The sequence below is a fragment of the Squalius cephalus genome, assembly GCF_949319135.1.
Source record: "Squalius cephalus genome assembly, chromosome: 12".
Lineage (NCBI taxonomy): Eukaryota > Metazoa > Chordata > Actinopteri > Cypriniformes > Leuciscidae > Squalius > Squalius cephalus.
Window position 1 is genome coordinate 26,728,409 of NC_137133.1, and position 19,085 is coordinate 26,747,493.

The following is a 19,085-nucleotide window of genomic DNA, read 5'->3' on the forward strand; positions in this document are numbered from 1 at the left end:
GTTTGCTTCAATTTACAGTATTTTGCTGAAGTGTGAATTTGTTTGTATTAACAGACACTGGGACTGATACCAGTAAGATCCTCGCTGAATCTGTGGAGCGTGAGCAATTGCCAACTCAATCAGCAACTACTACTCCAGTGAAAACAGAGGACAAAAATGGACAAACATCCTCCACTGTCGTGTCAGGTAAATATTCAACAGTGTATGATGATTATCACACTCCTCAGACAGGATGTCTCTCAGCATTGTTAAATCACTGAATTGAAATCATCTGTCTCTGTTTCAGAGAGACATGTGTCTATTCAAACCACCCTGGAGGGGCTCGAAATGCTTGTGGATTTAAATGGAGGTACTTAAACCAGAAGTACCTGTTTATTCTGTCTGTTTATTACAACCATCAGCAGACCACTTGAATCTGAAGCTAATAAATATCTCTGTTCATTGATTTTGACAGCCGGGAGGAAGTCTTGTCCATTGTGTCCAGAAGAGAAATTTAAGGCCTGTTACAGTCATAAACTTAGACGACATCTGCAGAACTTGCACTGGAAAGTTTACGTGGAATTTGAAAGTAAATGGTTCCCTTTGGCAGCTAATTTTCTTTTCCAACACACATTTGAAAGCTGTTGCTTCTGGTTAGCAGCTAATTCATGCGTGAAAATTTTGCTTGGGTAAATTAACTTTGTTTCCTCTCCTGCAGGCCAAAGGATGTGCATCTGTCATCTGCCCTGCCGACAACTCAAGTCCAGTCTAGGCTCTGACCAGGTAAGATGACGTGTTATGAAGTGTTTCTTCCCATACACATCCCATGGCTGTAATTATATTGACAAAAAAGCCTTTCTATTCTAAAGTGAACATAGAGATGCTGATTAACTTTATTTAGAATTGATCATTTTTATCCTTAGCTTTGCGAAACCTGTTCGTTTACAATGATTGAACCTCATTACTATATAGATAGATAGATAGATAAACATACCACACTACCATAGAAAAATTGCTCACCAATGCTGACCCCAGACGTAAATATAAATATCCAGCCGTAGCCCTGTTTGCCTGTAGTTGGACAGTACAGATAGATCGAAAAGCTTTTATCTGTGCCAGTTTATCAGGAAAAATTAAATCACATCCTCTTGAATTAATACATTTATGTATTTGTTGTTCCCCTCATCTCCAGACTCAAAGCAGACTTGTGGCTCACTACCACTGTGTGGTTTGCTCTGTCACTATTGCTCGCAAGACAGACATGATCAGTCACCTCAAACGCCACTTCAACAAGGGTGAGACAGAGGCCAGCTATTCAGGCAGCTCAGATGTACCCTTTGAACAACCTGGTGAGCCTTTACTCTATTGCTGTTTAAAATGTTTTATATGCTTCCTCGTTTGATGTGCTTTACTGACATGACTGATTATTGTGCATTTGTGCTGACAGCGCCTCAAAGGGTGAGAACCGCTCTGAACCGCATGAACAGGATGCCAATTTGTTGATGTGGAATAATGTAGATGTTGGGATTGTTTTCATAAAAATAATAGTTCCATTTTTTTGTGGTATGTCCTTTTATCTTGTGCCTTTTAACCTTTTGAATTTTCAGGTAGGGTAAGAAAGAATAGGCAGGCTAAATCTAACCTAAACCATACAGCATTCAGCCGCTCACAGGATGAAGTTCTTCAGGAGTGATATGAAAGATCCCCTTGTGGTTCATGTTCAGGCTTTGGCCTTTGCTTTTTAGTTTAAAGTAAGAGACTCCTGTGAGACACAGGAGGCGGTTGTAACAATAAAATGCTTTAATTCGCTACAGCACTAAGCAATTAATTCATTCAATTGCATAATGAATCCACTCATTAGGATATTTATGTAGGCAGCATCTGAAGAGCATTGTACTCCTCAGCCTTTTTACCGTTTTTCAAGGGTGCTATTCCTCTGCATTTAGTCAATATTTACCAAATTATTTGTCTGCATTGATTCTCTTTCTTTCTCAGTCCCAGGTGGACAGGCTTATGAGATTATGAAAGAACTGGGCACAAATGTCCAGCTCCTGCCCAACCACACCACACCCCAGAAGACAGACACCTACTTTAACCGCAAGATGAAGACGAACAGGTTGGAGTTTTTTTATTTTATTTGACGAACGACACGTTATGAGATTTAAATGTGTACCTCTTAAAACAGGGTTCACCAATCTCGGTCCTGGAGGGCCGCTGTCCTGCAGAGTTTAGCTCCAACCCCAATTAAACACACCTGAACCAGCTAATCAAGGTCTCACTAGGCATACTAGAAACTTTCAAACAGGTGTGTTGGAGCTGGTTGGAGCTAAACTCTGCAGGGACAGCGGCCCTCCAGGACCGAGATTGGTGAACCCTGTCTTAAAAGATTAATGTAAACCAATAATGATTTGTACTTTAACATCTTACATGTAACTTTGCCTGAAGTTATACTTAATGTACTTAATTATATACTTAATATTTTATTTCTGTTTATATAAATATATAATATTTAGACAAATAATACAAAAATAGGCCAACCTATGGGTCATGGACGCCCTGTTGAAAAGTCAAAGTCAAAAAATGACCCCCAAAAAATCCTTCATACTCTTATTGTGCTGATTATTTGATGATTGTATCACACTAAAATGTGATTGTTGTAGGCAGCTGGTGTTCTGCTCTCTTGCTGTTCTTGCTGAGGAGAGGAATCCACTCGAATGTCTCGATGCCTTTGGAGCGACTGGTAGGAAATTTACTGTACAGAAAGAGCTAACATCTCATGATGATAATAAATATCACTGCTCAGTTTTTGCTCCGAATGATTTGATAAAAATGAAAGGGGCATTGTATACCTATTTGCAAAAATTTGCAACATATTGATCCTTTTTGTAGGTATCATGGGTTTGCAGTGGGCAAAGCATCTGCGCAACTCTGTAAAGGTTACTATAAATGACTTAAGCGAAGCTTGCGTGAAGATGATTAAGGAGAATTGTCATCTGAACCACATCCGAGTAGAGGGCACTCGTACGGGCCGGCAGCTCGATGGAGCGGGAGATGCAGACTCGCCCATTGCCTCCGTGGAGGTGGTGAAGATGGACGCCAATGTCATCATGCACCTGAGACCCTTTGACTACATGTGAGTGAGAGACTGATGGTCATAATGACTAAAAACATTGTACCCATAATAATTTATTGCATTCTTGTTTTGAAATCAGACACCTTGACCCATTTGGAACGGCTGTAAACTATCTGGACGCTGCTTTTCGTAACGTTCGGAACCTGGGCATTGTCTCTGTGACGTCGACAGACACCGGTTCCCTTTACTCTAAATCCCTGAATGTGACGCTTCGACATTACGGTTGCCAGATAGTCCGAACCGAGTATTACAGGGAACTCGCAGCGCGTATGGTATTGGCATCAGTGGCCAGGTGGGCAGGTCTTTCTGAAATGAATCAGCATACACCTATTTATTTTATTACACAGTTTGCAAACCGTCTTGTTAATGCATGTCATTTCAGGGCGGCTGCACGCTGCAACAAAGGGATTGAAGTGCTGTTGGCCGTAGCTCTTGAGCACTTTGTCCTCGTGGTGGTGCGAGTTCTTAGAGGGCCCACCCAGGCAGACGAGTCCTCTAAGAAACTGCGGCAGCTGTTGCACTGCCAGTGGTGTGAAGAAAGAGTGTTCCTCAAGCCAGGAAGCATGGTGGAAGGTGAGAAAGCACTTGTACAAACAAACAGCTGCATCCTAATAGTGTCCCTGTAGCCAAAATAGTCAAGCATGGCAACAGTAATGGCAAGGTCATGGGTTTGATTCCCATAGAATGCATGAACTGATCAAATGTATAACTTCCAAACCCATAAATGTAAATACATGTTCTTGCTTATGGTATATACAGAAAACCTGTACAGACAGCTGCCCTGCCAGTGCCATGGGAGTATGCCAGGAAAAACTGCAGTAGAGCTTGGACCACTTTGGTGAGTTGATTTTTGTTTGTTTACAAAACACTTCTAATGATAATGCTTAATTCTTTTATTAATGACTATCATTTTTTTTCTTTTTTATCCTTTCCATCCACCAGGGCCGGTCCTCTGTTTAACACTGGATTTCTGAGGCGGATGTTGGTGGCAGCAGTGCAGCACAATATGGAAGACATCCAGCCTCTGGTGAAGACACTCATTTGTGAAGCTGACTGCACCACTCTCAAAGCTTTCCCTGTCCCGGGATTCTCTGCCTTCTCCAACCAAGGTGTGTTTGGGTGTGCCAATCAGTTTTTGCCCATCACTGTTTCTTCAGTAATCTTCTGGTTATTCATTGTTAAATACAACGTGGAGATGATACATCTGAACTTGTTTTTTAGCATAACTTGAATTTTGCCTTGTATTTTTTTCTAGTGGAGTGTGGTGTGGTCATAAAAACTTTACAGAAGGTTGAAGAGGCGGATACATCTGACCAGTCAGGTATTTGTTGCTTTGTCAATGTCTTTTATCTGCTGTTCTCTGGGATTTAACTGTTCCTAGGTTATCCCAGATTAATGGTTTATGGTAGAATAAAAACTGAAATGGATTAATTGCATAGAAAATAGTGTATTTTCTTTGACTTTTTGTGTTCAGGGAAAAGAAAGCCCACAGGGGAGGACTGTGGGAATGTGCTGAAGAAAGTCAAATCGGATACATCTTTGGAGCATCCAGCGTTCTACTACAGCATTCATCGGCATAGCATCCGCGGCATGAACATGCCTAAGTTAGTCAGCGCAAACTTCTCCATGCACTGTCATGTATTGATGTACAATTCATAATACATGTAGAATCTGACACTGAGGTTTGTTCCTCTCTCTAAGGCTGAATAAGTTCCTGCAGTATCTCACGGAGGCCGGGTTTAGAGTGAGCCGCACACACTTTGACCCAACGGGCGTGCGGACCGACGCCACCCTGGCACAGTTTAAGGAAGTGCTTACAAAATACAGCGTGCCTACCTACTCATCCGCCCCTCAAAGCAACGCTGTCAGCTCAGATCGACGTCTAACTCTCTGACTTTAGATACTGTGCCCGTGTGAGAGACAGCACAGAGGTCAACTGTGGCTATTTTTATTGATGAGTTTTCCTGTTTATTTTAGGTCTGGATAAGAAACAACATTTTCATCTGAATTAAAAGGGTTGTTTCAATTTTGTTGATGTTTTTTGTGGATTGTACTGAGGCTTTGACCCATTAAAGGGCATAATAGTGTTTGAATAATCAGTCTGTGTTGACGGTGATGCAGTATTGACTTTTATTCTTTGGTTTTTGAATTTTGAATTTCTAAAAATATTTATAAAGACTCTGTCAAAGGGTTATATTGAACTTACCTGATCTGATTTTCTATTTCACTTCACTTTTGCTTTTTTTTTTTTTTCCCCAGATTGCTAACAGTTGTGCTGTATAACATAAATATATAAACATTTTACATTGTGTATATTATAATTCATAATTTAATTTATTATTATTAAACATTGATAAAGTGCTTGAGGTGAATCAAAACAAAAACATGTCTGGGCCACGGTTTACCTTAAAAACTACAGAATATTTAGCATCTTTTTATACATTTTTTGATTGCACATTAATTTATTATTTTCATTACATTTAAGCAAATTTTCCCCAAGAATTCTCATTATTAATGCATTCTTAACTTTTGAGCTTTTTTATTCAGTGTGATATATTATAGATTTTTTTTTTTTTTTTTTTTTTTTACAGCAATTAGAATCTACAGAAATGTGCTTTATTGCTATGCAAATGTCACAATGCAAAAACAAATCATGGTACAAATAATTTTTCTTTGTGTTTGGTGTGAAATAAGACTAAATGTGTTGAGATTTTATATGATTCATCAGCTTGAAAATGACGTGTGTGTCATCAATTAGAGCCACGCCAGCTTTATTTGTATAGTACATATCTAGAACTCACTGAAAAATGCACTAAAATTATCTTACTGGTATGACAGTTTGAATAGAAACTGTTCGTGGTAATAAACCTTAATGGAATCAAGTCTGTCTAGTATGTCACACATGTATAGTATTTCACAAACAAAGATGTAACAAAACATACCATGGTTCTTCCTTGAAGGACCCTGGAGTCTCTTCCACTGTTACTCTGGTAACTTTGATCACAGCTCAGATACTCTTGCATATTCACAGAGAAGCCTGATTTATAAAACACATATCATATAGCATGTTGTTTTCATGAAATCAGGCTGTGACTGTCAAAACTTAGTGAGCTGCCTCCCTAGACAGCATTTTGGGCATCACAGGTTGTCTAGGTAGACAGCTCATTTTAAAAGACAGCCCTTGATTGTCCTGATGCAACAGTTTCATTCATGCCACTCCCACAGTCCTGTAATATAACACCTGCTTTCAGATTCTCCCTCAGTAGTGAATGCAGAGACATTGAATCAACTTCACCAGAGCAGAAGAGAGCTCACCTGAACTAAGCAGAGCAGTATGGGAACATCATCCAGCTTACTGGATGAAAATAAATCCAACTACATAAAAGGTATGTGTTTAGGAACTTTATGCGGTCATTCAAAGTCACTAAGTGGTGTGGCATATAGTTTATGAGTGTGGAAATAGCAGTAATGTTTGTTTGTATGTCTTAGATGCTCTTAAATAATAATAATAGGTTGCTGAAACGTTTCACTATACTGCACGGATATGGGCAGAGAAAGATGGTGGATGTTTCTGAAATTGCAGATTGAAATGCATGAGATGTTTTCTATTGTCCTAAATTGCATGACCATTCAGTGTAAGAATTTTTTTTGAATTTGGACTTGTAAATGACTACCATTAGTGTCCATTAGATCACTGTAGTCACTCTACCCTCTCACCTGAAAAGTGAGAGGCAGAAACCTGTTTGTTTTCTTCTTCTTGCCATTTCAAACTATATGGGTGGAGGTTTTCGGTGTGTGTCAGAGATTAAAGGATTACAATCAGCGCTGCTATTTGCTCAAATGGAAAAACAGCCAGAGTTTGCAATTCACATCTGTAGTTTGTAAAGAAAGAGTGATGTTAGCAGACAAAACGTGACCAAAAAAGAGCATTACAGCATTAAGTGTATTTTCGGAATGTGTTTTTTTATACCCCATTTCATTCACAGAACTCAGTTTGAATTTTTAATGAAAAGCTCATTGTCCGGAAACGGGAACATGTGAGCTTGAAAATTGACAGGTGATAATTTCATTCGAAAAGGTTACTGCTGAAGTCAGCTCCCAAAGATTGTAACCGCTATAGGGGGCATGTCTCCCAAATATTATATAAGTATTCAATATATAAGGATTATTCATTGGCTGATTTTAAAACTATAACCCTTCTATAACTTCTGAATATGTGCTTACAGGCTTGCAAAGTACCAATAGTATTTTGATGTGCATAACCTAATGTAAAAGCATTACATTATTTCAGCCCCATCACAATAAGTTGAATTATAATTTGCATTTTTCATATCTATGCATTTAACATACATTTTTATTCAAAGCAATTTACAGAGCATTCAAGCTATTTGACATTCCCAGGTAACTGAACTTTTAACTTTGGAGCTCTACATGCTACGCTCTACCAGCTGAGCAACACAAACATTTACAGATTGTTATGTCAATTCTGATAGTATCATAGTTTCTGTTACAAACCAACAATGGCTTTAACTAGAAAATATTGTCACATGACACCACACTTTTTACAGTCAATGTTTTTTAGTTGCACACGCAGAGAAAACATGCCTTTTTTGGGAGCTTGACGCAGTTAATGTAAGTAAAACGAAGAATAACTAAACCGTTGATGGGCCCCATTGACTTCCATAGTATGGAAAACAAATACTATGGAAGTCAATGGGGTCCCATCAAATGTTTGGTTACCAACATTCTTCAAAATATCTTCTTTTGTGTTTAGCAGAAGAAATAAATTCATACCGGTTTGGAACAACTTTAGGGTGAGGACTTGATGACAGAATTTTCATTTTTGGGTGAACTATCCCTTTAAATTTGTCAGATGTGACTCAAGGTTTAGTATCATATTAATTATGTCATTAAAACACATGGGAAACAAATGGGATCACTTCCTGAGAATGAGCTGACAGTAAACTCAAGTGCTGTCATTTCACACCTAAGGTTAAAAGAGAGCGTGCTGTCAACAGCTGCTCATTGTCAAGGAGTTTTTTTCTTTCTTTCTCACACACACATGTAGAGGTGTTTACGAACATTCCCTTGTCAACCTTGTACTCTTGCTGAAGTGTTGGTGAAGTGTGATGATGTCTGTGTTGAGGTATGTTCATACAGAACTGGCTTTGCAGGCCATGCCATGTCACAAACGTCTATTGTTGGCAAAGTATCTTACATGTCAGAGCTCAAGAATTCAAGACATCTCAAACTACAGTTCCTTCCAAAACAATGAATCTCTCTCACACACAAAACAATAGTTTTAAGAAGACTGCATGAAGAAATGCACACTGGCGAGAGAGTGAAAATAATGACAGAGTGGCTTGTTACTTTCACTACATTGTGAAATATGATGGAAGTGAATGCCGTAGCTCTCAGCTGTTGTCTAAATTGATCTGTTACGTAATGTAAGGCTCTAAAATCGTATAAACATTTAAAAATGAGGAAATTAAAAAAGTAGAAACACCCTCTACAAGTGGTCATTCTGGTTTAGGTGTTAAATCCTAAAGTTCAGTCTGTTTCAGGAAAACAGAACGTAATTCTGTGGGTAAATCTATGGGCGCAGTGTTATAGCTATTCCATTAAGTGTTTTGAGTCATAGCTGATTCTTTTGTTTATTTTAGAACGACTTGAATTCTGTACTGACCAATCAGCACCCAGAATTGGAACTTTCCATTCCCAATGATATAATAACACTTGTAGTAATAAATAGCCTGGAGATCATTCATATACCATGCCTCATGTAAGTCATGTTTATGTGGTGTGTTATATGTTCTCATGCCACCAAAATGGAATTTAAACATGTATGATTCTACATTAGATCTATGAGGTTTGAAAGTAGGGTCCTGACAAGAATGTTGAAATGAAGCAAGGATGTCTGATTGGCTGTAAACACACATTAATATTCTCTGTTCACTGCAGTATTGTTCAGCTAATTTTGTATGTGGTCCTGGGAAAAACACAATTAACTAATTTAGACATCTGCTGTGAATTTCCTCTCCACTCACCTTTGGTCTGTGCCTATTTTGGGTGATGTACTGCCATCTGTTTTTACACGTTGGACACATTGATGGTGCGATCTTCTCCAGGTGAAGCGCTAAGTGGAATTAAAGAGAGATTTTGAAAAACTCATGAAACATTTTCCTTTAAGGTAACACTTTACAATAAGGTTTCATTTGTTAAGATTATAAACTACATTAGTTAACGTGAACTAACAATGAAAATACTTTTAAAGCATTTTCTTTTAATCTTAGTTCATGATAATTTCAGCATTTACTAATACATTGTTTACATTGCAAAAAAAGATGTACTAGTAGGCCTATCTGATAAAATGATTTAATGGAACTAATCTAAAATGAATAACAATAAACAGTTAACAAAGATGAATAAATACTGTATCAAATGTATTGCTCATTGTTAGTTGATGGGACCTTATTGTAAAGTTTTACTAATCAAAACAACATTCTGTGTGACAGAAAAAAACAGCAAAGAGAAGTGGAAGGAAATGTTAGCGAACCTGTACCTGAAATATCGTCTATTCAGTAGTTTATGATAAAACAGATCTACACGCGAGGAAACGGGAACTCGAGAGCTCATTCAAACCCTGCGCGCGCGCATGGCATCTCCTCTGCACGCAATACAAGCTCCTGCGCGCGCGCAGGGTTTGAATGAGTTTGCGAGTTCCCGTTTCCTCGCGTGTAGATCTGTTATCCTCTCGCGAATGTCATTTACTGCGCGCGCCAGCATCAGTTGTTCGCTCCGTGAATATTGTCATTGATTTGCCGCCATAAAGTAGGCAGTTGTTTGTAATTATTTGAGAATAAAAAAGACCTGTTTGACTTCGTCTTTTAAATATTGTAATGACCTCTGCATTGTTTTGTCTTGCAGGTCAAGTGGATGAGAAATTTAAGAAGTTCGCACCGATTTATAGGAAACAATATTCTCTGGCGTACCTGTCCCAGATCCGAGATGAACTTGAACAACGCAAAGAGGAACGCACACAGTTCCTCAAACAACGGGTAGGAATCAGATCTCAGATATGGATTTAACAGACATATCTTAATTAATTTATTCTTATGAGATCGACACATTATATTTAATTATCCAGGCCCCTCCAGAGTCTGGAAAGGTGATGTATGAGGAATTTGTCCGGTACTTTGATGACGGCAGGAAGTGGAAAGAGAGATACATTGTGATGCGTGCCTGTCACGTCCTGGAGTGCCACGAGAGCTACAAGGTATTAGCCATTATTCACCATCTGAGAATGAACATTTGCTGACTGAGGTAATGATAACATTTCCTACCTCTGCTTTCCTGCAGGCGTATGTGAAAGGTGCCCCTCCAACGCACAGACTGATGCCTACAGGGGGCACCATTCTGACTACAGAAGAAAAATACATGGAAATGATTGACCAGGCCTGCCCTTGCACCAACAGTGAGTAAAATTAATTAAGAGTAGGCTATATAGGCAGATATTTTAAGTGAGCTAATTTTACACTTATTCAGCAATTGTTAAAGACCAGATAACTTTGAACGAACATTCTATTAATGTTACTGGAAAAACATTTGTTCATAACTTTGAGAGAACCTTTCCAGCTATGTTAGCCAAAGTTCTGAGAGTGTTCCCTGTTAGCTGGGTAGACAGTCTTTTCATATTAGTTGGGTTCAACACATGCCATGTAGCATAAATTGACACACAAAAGAAGATATTTTGAAGAAAATAGTTGATGGGCCCCATTGACATCCATTTAATTGTTTTCCCCTCCATACTATGGAAGTCAATGGGGCTGATCAAATGTTTGGTTAACCATTTTCTTCAAAATATCGTCTTTTGTGTTCAGCAGAAGAAATTTATACATGTTTGGAATTGGAACAACTTGAGGGTGCGTAAATGTTGACAGAATTTTCATTTTTGGATGAACTCTCCCTTTACAGTAAGTCAAGTCACAATTATTTATATAGCAGAAACAGGAATTTATTTATATAGCAGATTATGTCAAAGCAGCTTCACAGTAATAAACAGGAAAATAACAGTGTTAATGTTGTAGAATTCATCAACTATGAAACAAATTCAGTTTCAGTAAAGCCGCTCTATTTACAGTGAATTATTATTAAGCATCAGTGTTGATTCAGTATAGTTCAATAACAGTGTCAATGTTACAAAGTTCCTGTTATTATCCTGCTCAGCTCAATTCATATCAAATTTCATTCTCATTCAATAGTCTCAATAGTGCTGTTGAATCTATAATATTACTGAATATTGTCTTTTAAAACCCATTCATTACTGAGCTAATGATAAATGTTATTTTGTTTTTAATAGAACATGACTTCATTTCAATTTGGGATAAAATCTAAATTGACCCAATTTAATTTCTTTATGTTAATGGTATTATTGTGAACGATTCATCCATGCATTACTTAAGAGTTCTGTTTTCGTTTTCTATAAATCATCATCATTTATTTACTGAAATGATTTATGAAGAACATAATATATAATATACAATAATTTTATACATACAGTAAACATAATGGTGAATTAACTTACATAATGGAGTAAAATGTGATTGTGTGTGTGTTGTGATGCAGATGTCCAGGAGGATTTCGCGCCCCCTGTGGCGGACATGCCGGGGGAGTACCCAGTTTATCTTAGACTTCCGTACCGCCGAGATTCCTATTTCTGTTTCCGAGATGAAAACTCTCAAGCTGAATTCATCTCGGTCTTATCTGACTGCATTCGCCACCAGAACAAAGGTATGACTTTCACTGTAATAAAACCAGTGCCAGTGGAAGTTGTGGTGTAAAGAAATAAATCAGCTTATATTAAATGGAAAACATTTGGTCTATTCAACAGATTTTCTCAAGAAGAAGACGTGTGAGGTTAAAGCTTTCCTCAAAGCCTTTCAACTCTATAGGCAGGAGAATGGCCAGTATGAATCATGGGATATGCTCATAGGCAGTGATGTGCGGGTAGGTGTCCTTCAACATTTGTGCTGGTTCACATTGACTGCACATGTTGTCTGAAACTTAAACCATTTTTTTGAAAATAAACAAGATAGCTTTTGTTCTTCTAGTATGGCATGGAATGTTCTAGCTTTTGAAATGTTTTGTAATTTACTGTGACAGTTATGACATTCTTTATCATTTATAAATGGCTGGAACCAAGTTGCAAAACATATTTCCATATTTGGTATAATTAGGCATTTTTCCAAAATAATTTGTTTTCCTCACTAAATGGTAGATTTGAATATAATTTGAATTTTTTTCCCTGTTGTATAATACATACAGTCTTACATGTATTATCTGTACTCAGTCTCCAAAACCCCAAGTCACACGCTGTTACATCAGAGCGTCTGTGGAATCTGAGTAATGCTGCACACAGGCAGTTTCACTGTAGTTTCACCTGTTAAAGCCAACGTGACAATGAACTATCGATACACCACATATTATTTTAACTTTCTGTTAGAAGAAGTTAATTCTAAAAGAGCAACATGTGCCATGAAGTGTCCTGAAGCTCACAGTATGAACACTGTGAATATATATATATATATATATATATATATATATATATATATATATATATATATATATATATATATATATATATATATCAATCATATTATTATCTTATATTATCATCTTATATTATGATATATTACCATACTTTTTCTGCAGTTTCCTAAAACTATTTGATACTTTTCTATGCTTGAATCATGGATAAGGGGGTAAAATCATTGTAAAACTTGGCTTTGATTGGCTTATTACTTTAGTATTTCATTATTAATATTGTTAACTGTTGTCACATTAGTCTGTTCATTTAAATACTTGATTTGGATCGTGTTTGAGAAATGACTGAAGCCAGATCAATGATTGATTTTGTGGTTTTAGGTAAACATATCAGTCTAGTCTGTGGTTTAAGTTGACATAAATTGTGCCACATGGTTTAGCACTGCGGTGTTTGCGCTCAATGTTTAAGTCTTGTTTAGCTACAGATGTATGTGTAACATTTCTGAATCTGTGTTTGTTTGTGTGTGTGTGTTTAGGGTCTTGCTAATCTGTTCATGGAGGACTTAATGCCCTATCTGGAGAAAGAACTGCAGCCATGTATGAAGAGCAAAAGGGCAGACAAGAGAAGAGTGTGGTTTGCAGTGCGTCTCTTTCCTGTCCTAGTGATTGTACAAATTGTTTCCCATTATGGCATTGGGTTTCTCCAGAACCTTTGTCCTTTATACTTGAAACTTGGGTGTGTGATGTTGACGTATATGTAGGATGCCGCACACCCAAATAGCTTTAGGCCAGGGAGGCCAGAAATGTCCCTTTGGTGTTTCCTTAAGGGTGGGACAAACCAGAAACATACCAGAAACACATTACATTCCATAGCTGTGATTATGGACGTTACAAAAACTTATGTAACAGTTATTAACTAATTGACCCCTGCCATTTGTCTCACAGACAGTTGAAGCTGCTTATTTTCTGCTGCAACAACATTTAATGCAAAGGCTGACCGCACTGAAGGAGGAGTGCAAAGACATGGTGAAAGAGCAGGAGGCACGCATGCGCTCTGACATGGACCAGATCATCTGCTCAAGAGCTTTCCTGGAGAGCAAACTTAGAGGTACATGATCACACTAAAAATGTGTCAATTTCAAGCTTTTAAGAGCCTTGAAACTGAAACCTGTCACTTGCCAAACATTGATGTACACTACCTTTCACATTTAAAAAAAATAAAATGTATACTTTTATAAAGCAATTCACTTTATAATCATAAAAGAATCCTGAAAAAAGATGAATTCCACAAAAATATAAAGAAGAATCGATAATAATAAGAAATGTTTCTTGAATGCCAAACCAGCATATTAGAATGTTTTCTGAAGGATCATGTGACACTGAAGACTGGGGTAATGGAACCATACATTTCAAACATTTTATATTTCAAAATATATCAAAATAGAAACTTTAATAAATATTAGTAAGTTTAATAAAAATTGTAATGTGAGCATACGAGATCTTATCAACCCCAGACTTTTGAACGGTAGTGTATGTATATGAATAAAATATGTGACCCTGGATCACAAAACCAGTCACAAGTCGCACGGGTATATTTGTGGCAATAGCCAACAAATAGCCAACACTGTATGAGTCAAAATGATCGATTTTTCTTTTATGCCAAAAATCATAAGGATATTAAGTAAAGATCATGTTCCATGAAGATACTTTGTAAAGTTTCCTACCGTAAATATATAAAACATTTATTTTTGTGAGTGAATGCAGCACAATCGCAAACATAAATGGACAACTTTAAAGGCGATTTTTTTCTCAATGTTTCGATTGACCCTCAGATTACATATTTTCAAATAGTTGTATCTCGGCCAAATATCGTCCTATCCTAACAAACAATACACCAATGAAAAGCTTATTTATTTCAGCTTCCAGATGATGTATAAATCTCAATTTTTTTTAAAAATGACCCATGTGACAGGTTTTGTGGTCCAGGGTCACATACAGTATATAAAATATTGTGTAATATAAATATCTCACAAAATGTATATTTCATTTGAATGGCCATCAGTAAAGCAAATTGGTTTACACTTTATTTTAAGGCGTCCTTGTTGCAGTGTACCTATACATTTAAGTACGGAGTAAAATTAATTAACACTTCTATTAACATGTACTTACTAGGGTTGGGAATATGGTTTGGTTAAGGGTTAGTTAGGTGTAAATATGCATAATTTACTGTTATTACAACAGTAATGTTATATGTAACAAGAAAGTGTTACCCGCAAGATGTCTTTTGGCCTTAGTTACTCTGTTGTAAAAATTAGTATATGTGGGTGTTTACCATATCTGAGTCTATGTACTGTACCATATTTTTACTCTCTCAATCTGGGTAGCTATGGTAGCTGAGCCAGCAAAAAAATACTGCACTGAGCAGGTGCAGCCTTACCTGCCGGCCGTCTTGGAGGAAGTGATGGGGCCCATCAGCCTGGGCTTCACAGAGGCCCGGGACTTGAGCGAGGGCATGATGGAACAGCTTTGTCAGGACTTTGAGGATGCTGACCAGAGGGAGGAACTCCAACAGGTGAGAGGAGCTAAAGAATTTATGATTAAGCAGCATAAACAGTCCATACATCTTGTGCATTATATTCCATTTCTTAAGCCAAATTATTATTATTTTTTATATTACGGTGCTCTAAGCGATGTTGGGTGACGTCACTTCTTGTTGACGTTCAAAGTATTGTCAAACAAAACGGAGGCTAGCTCGACCCTCCCTCCTCCTCATCCAGCCCCCTCCCCCTCCCTTCCATGCTTCCTTAAACAGTCATGAACGAGTCGGAGGCTTTTCCGATGTAAATTTGGGACTTTGCGCGTTCCTTCTTCCTTTCCCTCTTCTTTGCTATTTGTTCATCGGAACGTCGTCTCTTTGGTCGTGTGTCGGCCATATCAAAATTCAAGAGAATATAATTCTAACGCAAGTCGTTGTTAGGACATCTCTCCTCTAGCTAACTTCCCTCTTCATGCTTCTCTCTCCTCCACTCCCAACACCCCCCTTCATGTGCACGCGCACTAACCCCTCAACCCCCACCCCCAAATCATTCTTGTCGTTTATTGGCTGGAACACTGTCTGTTATGTTTCGTGGTCCAGGCTGGGCCAGTTTGTTTTTCTTGCCGTTTGTGGAGCCCGGGCTGTCTACAGAGATTGTGTTTTTTACAGTGTGTTCAGGGGACAGGCAGCTTGTGGATAGTGAGGAGATGTTTGCTGTATGTGACAAAAAATGTTTTGGCCTAAAAAACGTGTGACATCGCTTAGAGCACCTTTAATACTAGCCTTTATATTAAAACAACTCTTCTTCTGTTGCTCTCTTTCTTAAGGCTCTGTTTAAGATGAGTAAGGCTAATTTACAGAGCTGTTATGACAAAGTGAGTGGACTGGCAGATCACATCCAAGAGCTACAGCAAACCTTCAACTATTGCATCAAAGCTTTGGCGAACAGCACAGAGATCGACTTAAAACAGGTATCCAAAACTAGTCAATAGTCAACTCCTTTCTGAATTGCTTGCATACACTCTATAGTCTTACTGTGATCGATTAGGGTTTCAGACGTGTCTGTTGTGTGATGGTTTTAGCTGATGGAGAATCTAGAGTACACCTTTGAGCTGCTCGTGCAAAAGGCTCTGGAGGACCCATCTATCAACCTCACGATGGCTATGCAAAAGGCTTCGAACAGGGTTCTGAAGGTAAGCATCTAACTTTTAATTTACAAACACAAATGGCTGTGTCAGATTGCTTAGCTTCATTTATCTTTGTTCTACAGCAATTTGACTACGACAGCAGCACAGTGAGAAAGAAGATCCTTCAGGAAGCTTTGATCAACATCACTCTACCCAGCATCAAGAAGCATCTGGCCCCGTCCTTCAAAGAGGTACATTTGAGATCAGTCGCATAATGGCACAGAAATACGAGCACTAACAGCTTAAATATACAAAACATACATGTTTGATATTTCCTAATAGACATGTCTTTTCTTAAAATGTACCTTTAGGAACTACCTAAATTTGAGCAATACATATTCGCTGATTATTCAAACTTCATCAGTGTGGAAAACGTGTATGAGGACATTATCCACCAGATACTGGAAAAGGACATCAGCATGGGTATGTCACATGATCAAGTTTTCTCGCAAAGATGTTATTGATATTAGGCATTATTTAGTTTTAATAAAGCACAGTTTTAAAAGTATTAAAATAAAATTCATGCATTTTTGCATGAGGATGATGTCTATATATAATAAAAGTAAAATCAAATTACATTTTTTGAAGAAATAAGAGTTTAAAAAAATGTGGGATCCTTAAGATTTTTTTTAATGAAATGAATGCATTAAATTGATCAAAAGTGACGGTAAAGACTTTTACATTACTTTTACACTTTTACATTACTAAAAAAAGATTTCTATTTTGAATAAATGCTTTGAAATGAACTCACTATTTATCATATATTTGATCATTTTCTGCAATTCATCATTGCCTAAAACATTCTCAAATCAGATTTGTGCTTTTGATTGGCAGTGGTCAAGGAGGCAGTCAGCTTGAAGAAATTCAACCTGTTGACAGAGAGCAGATACAACTTCAGTGTGTCCAGCCTGTCCTCCTCTCCCCCGGGATCTGCACCCAGCAGCCCAGGACACTTAAATACCTCCCCGAGCCTGCGTATGCCCCTGCCGCCCTCCCCGCTGCTGGGCAACGGCATGACAGCAAACAAATCCGTGACTGTTCACTCGCTAAAGTCAGAAAGTAGCACACTGAGCCAAGCTCTGCCTGTCATGGGAAAAATCGGTGATGGAGAGAACAAGACACTCTTAGAGGAGAGCAGTGATGATGGATTTGCCACTGCCGAAACGTCAACCTCGATTACGTCAGCCGAGACTAAACCAGAACTCATAACCACCACAATCACCACGGATGTTCCCACCCCTGTTATTATGGTAACAGAAGGCACAGAAAGTGCTGGTACTTCTAGTTCACCAAAAGGAGATGCTGCAACTTTTTCAGACTTTGCTTTTGCCACAATAGCAATCAGTCCGATCTGTATGAAAACCTCTGGCTCTGGTGGTGACCCTGCTGAAACGGAGGACAACAGCAAGCCAGCGGTTTCGTCAGATGATCCAGCCCAGATTAAAGCACCGATACGTGATGAAAGCACATATCCAATAGACGTTTGCTTATCTATTGAAGATGCAGAAACTGGAGATATCTATAAAGAGGTCACAAACAAACAAGTTATGAATCTTCCAGAAAAAGCCTCAGAAACCCAGTCTTCGCCACACCTAGAGGAGGAAACCAGGCCCCTGGGCTGTGTGAAGGAGATCCGTGACCTGGTAACGGAGGTTATTGAAATCGAGGAGGTGCTTCAGACTGGCAAAGACATTGGAGAAAAAGGTCAAATGTTCGAGGAACCAGAAGCTATAGTTTAAGATTTAATGACCGTGTCAGTACTTTACTCAACTTGTTCACACCTCCATTTTTCTGTGTGAAGAGACAAATTGTACATTTTGAACTTGGTTTCTTCATTGTGCAGGAGGTAATTATGATTTACTGTATGTATATATATATATATACACAGTATATATATATATAAAAAAAATAAATGAATACTTTATTCAACAAGGATGTATTATACTGATGAAAAGTGACTAACAACATTTATAAAAATGTTGTTCTATTCAACTTTCAATTCAAAGAATCCTGAGAAAATGCATGTTTCCATTTAAATGAGTTATTAAACTGTAAAATTACATTTTAAATATATTAAAATAGAAAAAAAACATTTATTTTAAATTGTAGTAATATTTCAGAATATTAACATTACATTTAAAATGTAAATTTAAAAAAATCTTACTAACCCCCATTTTGAATGGTAGTGTATATATTGTGTTTTAGAGGATAACGTGTTTTTCTATCTTATAAGGACTATTTTAAGAATGTCATATAGATAACAATATTTCAATATTTGTTTTAAGCTAATATGTACAAATGAATTGCTATGTTAGCATTTGAATAATATATGAAGTCTAAATTGTAACATAAATATTGTATTTGGAAATGATATCCTTTGTGAAACTTTGAGGAATCCTTTAGTAAGGAACATGCCTTTCCGCAAGGTGGTTTCCAACCTTCAGACGACACATTCACAACAGAGCCGGTCATGAACCAGGGCTGACTGTTTACTTTGGACCCACAATGCAGGCCTGACGGGTTTGTTTGCCATGGAATCTGGCTCTGTGACATACCGACAGTGCCGTTTTATGTCATGAATCTGTATTAACTGACACAAAAAGATTTGACACATATGCACTGCAGATTTGCAAAACCACTGAGATCTGTCTATATATGGAGAGACTCATTACTACAGATTCTGCTCTGGGCACTTGACTATCTATTT

General features: G+C 37.8%; 2 protein-coding genes across 2 annotated transcripts in view; both read left to right on the forward strand.

Moving 5' to 3' along the window:
* The window catches only part of trmt1l (tRNA methyltransferase 1-like), a 6,807-nt gene extending 1,384 nt beyond the window's left edge, over positions 1–5,423 (forward strand). The window contains exons 2-16 of the mRNA XM_079888788.1: positions 55–186; positions 287–349; positions 455–568; positions 698–762; positions 1,172–1,328; positions 1,975–2,095; positions 2,640–2,719; positions 2,869–3,112; positions 3,192–3,404; positions 3,495–3,685; positions 3,872–3,950; positions 4,055–4,221; positions 4,368–4,433; positions 4,587–4,716; positions 4,814–5,423. Coding sequence (XP_079744914.1) covers positions 55–186; positions 287–349; positions 455–568; positions 698–762; positions 1,172–1,328; positions 1,975–2,095; positions 2,640–2,719; positions 2,869–3,112; positions 3,192–3,404; positions 3,495–3,685; positions 3,872–3,950; positions 4,055–4,221; positions 4,368–4,433; positions 4,587–4,716; positions 4,814–5,006 — 2,015 coding nt within the window. The 3' untranslated portion in view covers positions 5,007–5,423. The remainder of the gene's footprint in view (positions 1–54; positions 187–286; positions 350–454; positions 569–697; positions 763–1,171; positions 1,329–1,974; positions 2,096–2,639; positions 2,720–2,868; positions 3,113–3,191; positions 3,405–3,494; positions 3,686–3,871; positions 3,951–4,054; positions 4,222–4,367; positions 4,434–4,586; positions 4,717–4,813) is intronic.
* Positions 5,424–6,373: 950 nt separating this feature from the next.
* Positions 6,374–18,217, forward strand: niban1a (niban apoptosis regulator 1a). Its single transcript, XM_079888678.1, has 14 exons — positions 6,374–6,498; positions 10,040–10,170; positions 10,260–10,388; positions 10,472–10,586; positions 11,738–11,902; positions 12,003–12,118; positions 13,192–13,296; positions 13,601–13,763; positions 15,040–15,227; positions 16,019–16,162; positions 16,274–16,384; positions 16,462–16,569; positions 16,690–16,801; positions 17,213–18,217. Exons 1-14 carry the CDS (start codon positions 6,447–6,449, stop codon positions 18,115–18,117), a joined length of 2,544 nt encoding a protein of 847 aa, XP_079744804.1. The 5' UTR covers positions 6,374–6,446; the 3' UTR covers positions 18,118–18,217.
* Positions 18,218–19,085: the final 868 nt, after the last annotated feature.

What these genes read in the sequence shown, in the direction of transcription:
- niban1a (XM_079888678.1), top strand. Translation starts at nt 6,447, where the DNA reads ATGGGAACATCATCCAGCTTACTGGATGAAAATAAATCCAACTACATA. An exon ending in GGCCTGCCCTTGCACCAACA is followed by an intron (nt 10,587 to 11,737) that starts GTGAGTAAAATT and finishes GTTGTGATGCAG; the next exon opens with ATGTCCAGGAGGATTTCGCG. An exon ending in TGGCCCCGTCCTTCAAAGAG is followed by an intron (nt 16,570 to 16,689) that starts GTACATTTGAGA and finishes ATGTACCTTTAG; the next exon opens with GAACTACCTAAATTTGAGCA.